The sequence below is a fragment of the Panthera uncia genome, assembly GCF_023721935.1.
Source record: "Panthera uncia isolate 11264 chromosome B3 unlocalized genomic scaffold, Puncia_PCG_1.0 HiC_scaffold_1, whole genome shotgun sequence".
Lineage (NCBI taxonomy): Eukaryota > Metazoa > Chordata > Mammalia > Carnivora > Felidae > Panthera > Panthera uncia.
Genome location: NW_026057582.1, coordinates 106,782,529 through 106,792,153, shown reverse-complemented (window position 1 = coordinate 106,792,153; position 9,625 = coordinate 106,782,529). Strand labels below are relative to the sequence as shown.

The 9,625-nt window shown below is 38.3% G+C and overlaps 1 protein-coding gene across 17 annotated transcripts in view; it reads right to left on the bottom strand.

The window, feature by feature from the left end:
• The window catches only part of MAP2K5 (mitogen-activated protein kinase kinase 5), a 282,473-nt gene that overhangs the window by 184,589 nt on the left and 88,259 nt on the right, over positions 1 to 9,625 (bottom strand). For all 17 annotated transcript variants that reach the window (XM_049611807.1, XM_049611808.1, XM_049611809.1 and 14 more), the window contains exon 9: positions 8,526 to 8,565. In XM_049611807.1, coding sequence (XP_049467764.1) covers positions 8,526 to 8,565 — 40 coding nt within the window. The remainder of the gene's footprint in view (positions 1 to 8,525; positions 8,566 to 9,625) is intronic.

The following is a 9,625-nucleotide window of genomic DNA, read 5'->3' as shown; positions in this document are numbered from 1 at the left end:
TCTTTCTTTCTTTCTTTCTTTCTTTCTTTCTTTCTTTCTTTCTTTCTCTTTTGAGAGAGAGAGAGTGCATATGCACGTGAGCAAAGATGGGCAGAGGGAGAAGGAGAGAGAGAATCTTAAGCAGGCTCCACACTCAGTGCAGAGCCCTATGTGGGACTCGATCACATGAACCATGAGATCAGGATCTGAGCCAAACTCGAGAGTTGGACGCTTAACCTACTGAGCCACCCAGGCGCCCCATTGTAAAACCTTTTCTATCTTTTAGATGAGCCTGAATGCTGCCACTACCTCTATGAAGCCATCCCCAAAGCCCTCTATCAGGATTTATTTCTAGCTCTGGCCCTTGATATTTCTCCTTATCACATTCTGCCTTGGCACTCATGCCTCACCCCCTAAAACCATAAGCCTAGAGAGCAGAGTGGTTGTAAGCCCTGCAAGGGCAAGGACTGAATCATGGGCATCTTTCTCTGGTCCGCCCCCACTCCCCACCCCCAGCACCCACCACAGGTCTTACTCACGGCAGTGCCCATTAAGTGATGTGGGATTTAATTAAAGTGCTCCTTATGACCATAATCCTCTAAATAAGAAGCTGTTTCTAGACAGGAAAGAAGTGGATTGCTTGGTTTCTACAAATGAATTTAAAACCAAAGACACAAACAGCAAAATAAATAAAAGTGCCACACTGACCTAAAATGTAGCAAGTAACACTGTATTTGTAGGGCCAATCCATTGCATTCTAAAGGGTCTTGATCATTCATGGTATTTGTTATGGTCTGGAAGAGTGGCGATTCCGTAACGGTGCAAAAGTGAATAAAGTAATTTCTGGAACTTAAGAGGGAAAGCAAAATTCACCTCAAAATAACTCTACTGCAATGCTCTTCTATTTTCTGGGAGACTTGGCACTCTAGGTATAAGGTTAATTCTCCTTCCCCTGGGCATTCCTGTGAGTGAGCTGTTAAACTGCTAAAAATAAGTCCGATTCCTTATTTGAAAGCCACGGAAAAAAGCATGGCAAATACTAATTTTCTTTTTGAGGTGCAAGGGAAGTGTGGACTCCCCGAGTCTTCATTATTCTTATTTTTTCTCCTTAGGAAGAGCTAAATTTCTCCAACTGGGGAGGATGTGCGCATGGAGAAAGGGTTAATGAGGGACTGAAATACCTGCGCACATTTCCGCTGCTCTCCACTACACCTCCAGGACAAATAAGGATGAGTTGTCAAGTTAAATCTAAGCAGTCAAGTGACTGAATTATAATTTACTCTGTGCTCAATTTAAATTAGTGTGAGGCTATTAAAATATACAGTATAAATACGGCAATTCATCACAAGCTGTCATGGATGACTTCATTTATTTGCTGGAGTGGCACACGCTCCACTAAAGGGAAGGAGAGCAAAATCACAGGTCAAATTAAGCCTCTATTCTGTTTTAATTCGCTTATTTAATCTGTGGCGACATAATTGTCTTTTACAGTATGTACAACTCAGAAAGGAAATTTGGGAGGATTACAGTCAGTATACAAATGATTAATCAAATGGTCCATTTAAATGCTAGTTTAAAAGCAACAGAAACCCAAAGCAGTCAAAGAATGATAATCAGCACATGCTATATACAAGCTAAGAAATTTCCTGTTAGATGACTTTTTCCCAATCGGAATATAAAAAATATTAGGAAATACATTAAGCTGTACTCTTTGAAGGATTGTACAGAAACATTAATGATATAAAAAGGTTCCGTATGCAAGATGGCTAACAGTGTTTTTATTTGTTTTCTGCTCTACTTGTTTGCGACTGTCTTGCGTATCTACACCCCTCCCCCTAAAATAAAGCTAGTTAGAAACACATTTCATGAGTTATAGTCCTTATCAAACAGTTATCTTTAAAATACAATTAGCATTTTTCAAAATGGTCTCTTTAAGGTACAAATTGTCTGAATTCAGTGGTGTAAAATAAAAATCCAAGGTATTTCTATTCCTCCCAAAGTTCAACTTGCTTTTTAAAATATCTGAATTAATGGCAGCTCTCCCTGCCCACGGGTACTTGTCCCCGTGCTTCAATAAAACCACCTTTTTGCACCACACACACACAAATAATAATAATAAAATAAAATAAAATAAAATAAAATAAAATAAAATAAAATATCTGAGGTAATGATTTCCCACCTTTAAAGTCTGAAAGGGGAAACACTATGATATTCTTTTGTTGGTCTAAAACATAAGAAGATTTAAAAGTATAAAAAATACAAATATTTTGAGTAGGAAGAGAAAAGTAACAGATTTTCAAGGACTTTCATCGGACTGTACCCACAGACATTCAAAGTGCTGGTCCAACTGACCACTTGGCTTGGGATATTAAATTTCCCACATCATTCTATGCAGGCATCAGAACCCTGCAGGTGATTCTGTTTAGACAAGGACTGTGATTTGCTGCTCTTCGCAATCCCTCTGTGACACAAGGCAGCCCCATCTCGCAGCTGAGGTCACAGAGAGGTTTAAGTGACATGCTTGAAGTCACACAAAAGTCAGGAGAGGGTCAGGAAAAGATCAAATGCACTTCTAACTCTTAACCTTTCATTTCACCCTTTAATATATATAAAAAAAAAATAAGCTAAGAACTACTCTGGGTGAGAGCAATGGTCCATACGAAGAACACTATGGGATATTTTGTATGTGAGGTGAACCTGCTTTCAAGATGCTACTTCAAAAGATGAATGAGTGAACTAAAAGAACGAATGAAAGAACCAAATTTATCTATTGAGTCATTTAACAAATTATGTGTTGAATACCTCGTCATTACATGGAGTGCTCTATCTAGGCCCAAATGCAAAGTTCAGCATGATTCAATGAGTAAGACAAGAAGATAAATAAGATCTTTTCTTTACTTACAAAGAGATTTCTTTCAATGTAAGAGAGGGAAGGCACATGTATATTAACAGCCAAATACAAGGCAGTATGTGATAACATCCACAAGAGACACATACAGAGAATTCTAGAGAGTTTCAAAGGACAAAGTGAGTGAGTGAGAGATAGACCATACGTGACAGGATTTATCTAAGTAAGTTCAATAGAGGACCGGGCTTTGGAGCTGACCCTTGAAGGCTGTTAAGAATTTTGATAGGTAGAGACATGGGTGAAGGCATTCTAATTAGAGAAAAATACGTGAATCAAAGTGCTGAAGTGTGAAAGTACCTGGGTTCAGATAAAGCAAGGAGTTCAACTTAAAAGAAGCACAGCATTCAGACACATAAGATATGCTATAAAAGTAGGCTGATGACATATTGTGCAAGATCTTGAGTTTCACCCCATAGAGTTCTTAGTTTATTTGGGAGTTATATAGAGCCTTTCAAGCCTTCTGAGAGGGAAAGACATGAGACCAGAACTATGCTTTAGGAAGCCAAATCTGAGGGTAGTGAACAGCAATACAGTACACAGGTTGGAAGGAAGCATGAACCTGGGGAAGACTTGCCTGACTTCAAATCCTGGTTCTATTACTTATTAGTTATGGGATCTTAGGCAAGCTACTTATTTTTAAAGTTTATTATTTTGAGGCAGACAGAGGGAGAGAGAGAGAACGAACATGTGCTCATGAATGGGGGAGCGGCAGAGAGAGAATCCCGACACGGGGCTTGAACCCATGAACCATGAGATCATGAGCTGGATGCTCAACCAACTGAGCCACCCCGGTGCCCATGGACAAGCTATTAATTAATTAATTAATTATTACATGAGAAAAACATGTAGAGTGCTCAGCACAGTATAAATAATCAATAAATGGTAGCCTCTATTTCTGGGAGAACAGTTTAAACATTGGTCAGTGTCTGACAAGAGACAAAACAAGCATCTGTACTGGAGAGGTGACGAGGAAGAAGAGATCCAAAACAAAACCCAGAAACCCAGAAAACCCAGAACAATTAACAGGCTTCCAAACATTGACAACAGCTACAACAGGACAGTGATCTTTGAGAGACAGAAAGCAAATGAGAGGAGCCCTATGATTGTCCAGCTTACTGACTAGAGAGTGTCCAGGCCCCTGTGCTGGGAGGGAAATCCAGGCAAAGCTCAGCCATCTCTCTAAGTTGAGGACATGGAACTGGGGTGTGAGGAAGCCACAGCAGTTAGAGTTCCCTGACAGAACACCAAAGGGAGAGGGCTCCAGGGATGTGCTAAGGGACCCCCTGGAGTCTTCAGTTGATTAATGATCAATCAGCATCTGGAAGTCAGGGAACTAACACTGAGGCCAGGGAAAGAACTGCCAGAAAGACCAGAGAAACAATCTCCAGACCTCACACTAGGCAGAAAGAGTTTGCACTCTCACCAAGCAGTGTGGAAAATCCCGTAATGGTCGGGGCATTGGTGGAGTATTCAGAAGACTGTCACCTTAATTGTGTGGGGTTAAATAAGTTCCCAACTAACCACTGGACTGGTCCCATCTAATAAAGCTTAAGAGTAAGTCTTGAAAGGATCAAACTTTCACAGTCACTAAATAGCATCTCAGAATAAGCTGAAAAGTATTTACAGCAATGCAAAAATATCTAGTATCTAGTATGAGACACAACTGGCATCCAATCAAAAATGATAAGATGTTTTAGGGTGCCTGGGTGGCTCAGTTGTTAAGCATCTGACTTCGGCTCAGGTGATGATCTCACAGTTGGTGAGTTTGAATTCCACATCCTGTAAGATTGTGCCCTGCTTTGGGTGAGCACAAGCCCCATATCAGGTGAGCAAAGCCCTGCAGCGGGGTGAGCACAAGTCCCACTTCGAGTGAGACTGAGCCCCACTTTGGGTGAGCATGAGCCCCGCATCGGGAGAGCTCAGGTCGGGTGAGCATGAGCCCCACTTCTCTGTCACTTGTGGGATTCTCTTCTCTCTCTCACTTGTACCCTCCTTCTCTCTCTCTCAAAAAGAAAAAAAAAAAAGAGGTTTTAAAAATAAGAAAATACAACCCAAAATGAGGAGAAAAAGTAATCAGTCAAAACTGACCCCAAATGACACATATCCTGGAATTAATAGACAAAACCATTAATAAAATTATATTCCACATATTCCATAACTACATTACATACATACAAGAAGGTAGAAGGAATACTGAGCATGTTAAGACACAGAAGATGTAAAAAGACCCATATAAACTTCTAGGGATCAAAAGTACAATGCCTGAGATGAACAATACACTGGACAAGAGTAATAGTAGATTAGACAGTGTAGATAAAAACTTGAGTACCTGAAAACAGAAACTATCCAAAAATGAAACATTAGAGAGAAAAAAAAAGACTAAAACAAATAACAGAGGATCATTTTAGTATGGGACAACATCAAGTAACCTAACACAGATGGAATTTAAGTTCCCAAAGTTGGGGGAGGAGGTATAATTGCTAAAAATTTCCCAAATTTGATGAAGGCTAAAAATCCACAGAACCAAGAATCTCAACAAATCCTAAACACAATAAAACCTTGGTTTGTAAGTAACTTGTTCTGTGAGTGTTCTGCAACACGAGCAAACACTTCTAATAAATTTTAACTTGATACATGAGCGATGGCTTGCAATATGAGTAGTACGTGATGCCGAATGTCACATGATCACAACTGAGCCAAAGGTTTTCTCTCCCTCTCTCTCTCTCGCTGTAGGATTGCGGGTGATCATCTCCCATGCTTGGATGGTTGGTTTCAGGCCACACAGTTTGGCAGAAGTCAGTGATTTTTCAGAACATTGAAGGTGCCCACAACTGGCACTTGTGTATTTTTTTTTGTCACTTCAGATCACTTATAGACAGTCCTTTGCTTTTCCATACAAGAGTAAGCTTAGGAATGCTTTGCTTCATTCTAGGTCAGGCTGACTGCAGATATAGACCCCTTCCTCTGCTGCCTTATTGCCAGTTACATTAAATACAGTATATGACAAGAGTTTATTAACACTGTACCATAGTCAACATCCGTGTGAGCGTATATATACAATGGCTCCCGTGCAGAAAAAGATTCCATTGAGCCAATAGATAGCAGTGATTCCATTAGTAATAGTGAAAGTCGTCCTACACAATAACCCTCCTCTCTCTTGTCTCCCTCATACCAGCCACAAAGGTTTTCAAAAGTAAGTGCAGGTTAATTTGTTTATTTTTCTTTATATTTTATATTTTCTTTATTATTTTGTATTACATTACAGTATTATAATCATTCTTTTTTATATAATTTTTTAACTTTTTTTTAGTTTTGAGACAGAGACAGAGTGTGAGTGGGGGTGGGGCAGAGAGAGAGGGAGACACAGAATTCAAAGTGGGCTCCAGGCTCTGAGCTGTCAGCACAGAGCCTGACATGGGCTCGAACTCACAAACTGTGAGATCACGACCTGAGCCAAAGTCGGGTGCTTCAACTGTGAGGCACCCAGGCACCACTTGTAATCATTCTTATGTGAATATTTTTGGGTTGTAGAACAAATCATTTGAGTTTACATTATTTCTTATGGGGAAATTCACTTTGATATACAAGTGCTTTGGATTACAAGCATGTTTCCAGAATGAATTACGCTCTCAAACCAAGGTGTGTGTGTGTACATATTTTTTTTAAACCAAACGTAGTTAACTGTTGACAACTGAGGAATCTGGAGGAAGCATCTTATAACTTTTCTGTAAGTTTAAGTAACTTTTTAAAAAAGTTTCCAAAGAAAATGTTTTAAATGATATTAGGGAAGGAAAGAACAAAGTATATCAAGATGACCAGCCTCACAAGCCAGTCTGGCAGGTGCAATTAAAAAGCAGAAATTATGAGATTGGACTAAAATACAAGACCCAACTATATGCTGGCTATGAGAAATTTATCTCAAATAAAATGACATAACAGGTTAAAAATAAAAGGCTATAGCATGCTAACACTAGTCAAAATAAAGCTGCAGTAGCTATCTATGTTAATATCAGACAATGTAGATTTCAGAGCAAAGAATATTATCATGGCCAAAGAAGGGCCACTTTGTAATGAAATAATAAAGGGCCAATTCATCAACAAGACATAACACTCCTAAATATGCCTAAAAGATTTGCAAAAAACATGAAGCAAAAGATGAAAGAACTGCAAGGAAAAAAACCAGACAAATCCACAATTATTGCTGGGAATTTCCACACCCATCTTTCAATAGTTGACAGAACAAATAGATAAAAAGCAGTAAAGCATACAGAAATTTTGAACACTGTCAGCCAATTTGATCTAATTGACATTTACACAACACTCTATAAAACAGACTATACATTTTTTTCAAGTGCACAGGAAACACTTAACCAAGATAATTCATATCCTGGGCCATAATACAAATCTCAGTAAACTTAAAATAATTCCAATTATAGACAGTATGTTCTCTGACCACAACAGACTTAAATTAGAAACCAATAATGGAAAGATATCTAGAAAATCTCTAAATATGTAGAAACTAAATAACATACTGCTAAGATTTAATAAAAGAAACTCTGCCTGTTTTGAAGAAATAGCACATTTCTTTCTTTCAGAGTATGACTATTAAATAAGTTACTTGGATTTTGCATTGGCAGCCAAGAAGCTCAGGGCTAAACTAAAAGTTTAAATAGAATAACTATATCTACTCTTAAATCATTCATTCATTCAACTCAGATGAAATTTCAACACAGCAATAATATCTACTTTTTTTTTTTTTACTAGGCTTCACGCCCAGTGTGGAGTCCAACATGGGGCTTGAACTCACAACCCTGAGATCAAGACCTGAGCTGAGATCAAGAGTCTAATGCTTAACTAACTGAGCCACCCAGGCACCTCAATCATACCTACTCTTAAATGATTCATTCAATCAACTCAGCTTAAACATCTAGTATGTTTTATAAATTTTATAGTATCTAGGAATATACAGTGACAACAATATAGTCCTTTCTCTAAAGCTCAGTTTTATGGTCAGGTCTGGTAGACAGCATATTTGTAAACACCTGCTGTTTGCAATTATTCAAAGTCTCTAACAGCTCTGTTTTAAATGTGTCCTTTCTTTAAAATTGCTCTTAATCCTTTTCAGAAATAGCTATTAGCCCCTTGCCATACCTAACTAAATAATCATGCATGAGAATTTTAATATTAGCCAAGGTTAAGTGTAATTCAAAATGTATGAAATTATGAGAAATTATAATGCCCTTGCAAGGCCAAACAGTTGAGTTTTTTAGATGATTTATAGGGGTGCTCCCTTCTCTTGGACTGAATAACCTAAAGTTGACTGTCTTTAAATATATTATTGACAACAATCTAAGAGTTCTGACATCTAAAGGAACAAATAACTCAATAGACAGGAAAACAGTGCTTGAGCTGGTGAAGGTATCCTGAGAGAAGGAGCTGATTACCACAACAGGACCAAAGCTTCCATAACCTACCATCCAAATCTTTCATCTCCTTTTTCACAATAACTGTGACTCAAAGCTAACACATTATTTCATCTCCTCTTTCACAATAACTGTGACTCAAAGCTAACCGGAGAAGGACAAAGTAGTGAGCATTAAGAACTTCATGAATTTCATAAAACACATCCAGCACTTACCTTTACAGCTAATATTTTCCCACTTGGGACATGATATGCTCTATGGGAAGAAAAAAACATGACAAAATCACTTGGGATACTAAACAACCTACAGAATGGTTAAGGACGTAAATATAAATTAGAACATATCTGCCAGCAATGGGATATGTGATACTTTCAAAGAACACTCATAACATGAGCAATAGATGTTTCTATCGAGCTTAATGGTTTATACAACCATTCACTATACATTACCTGAAAATAACCCTCTGAGGTAATGTGGGTATTATCATCTTCCTTTTAGAGACTGAGATCTCCGAAGGGCAGAGAAGCTAAGCAGTTTTCCCAAGGGCACAGAGTTGATAAGTGGCAGAACGACACCTCAAACCCAAGTCTTCTGCCTCCAGATCCTCACAACTGACCATCACTGTGTGCGTGGGAATCTTCTAAGTCTTCGGCTAAACACTGTGCGGAGCCATTTGTAAAGTGGGAGGTTTTCCTTTTGTGTACTTCAACTATATATACAGGTAAACTAAATCTCTACATTTCATCAAAATCATCTCAAAACACATGGGATTAGCTACGGCTTAAGATATAAATTCATATAAGAAATCACAGACTTATCAGGCTCAAGTATGTGGTTCATCTTTTCCTAATTTTAGCACCTCTCAATATTAAAAAAGCTTTAGAAAAGAGACAAGCTCAAATGACGAGATACAGTGAAATAACAATTGAAATCAAGGAAAAGAAACATACTCATTTATGAAAAGGAATAAAATAATCGGGTTTGCAGAAACAAAACCCCATTACTTCTCATCAAGACCTTTTGTGTTTAAGTGACATGTGGCCTTTCACACACGTTCTGCAAGGAAGGTACATTCTGACCATCATCCAGGGACAATCCGTCTTATAAAGAAGTGTCTAAACAAACCACACAGTATAAACAAGCACTGTTCTTGCAAGTCCATAAAAGTATAAATAAACAATCGGTTTGCAAGAGTTAAAATCTTGCACTGTAGAGGATTTTGCAAATTGGCCAAAATCAGATTGTTCTTCTTCTCTCCCAGCTGTGTTAAGGTGTTTGGGCAGGGAAGATGTGGGACAGTGGAAGTTAGCTTCCT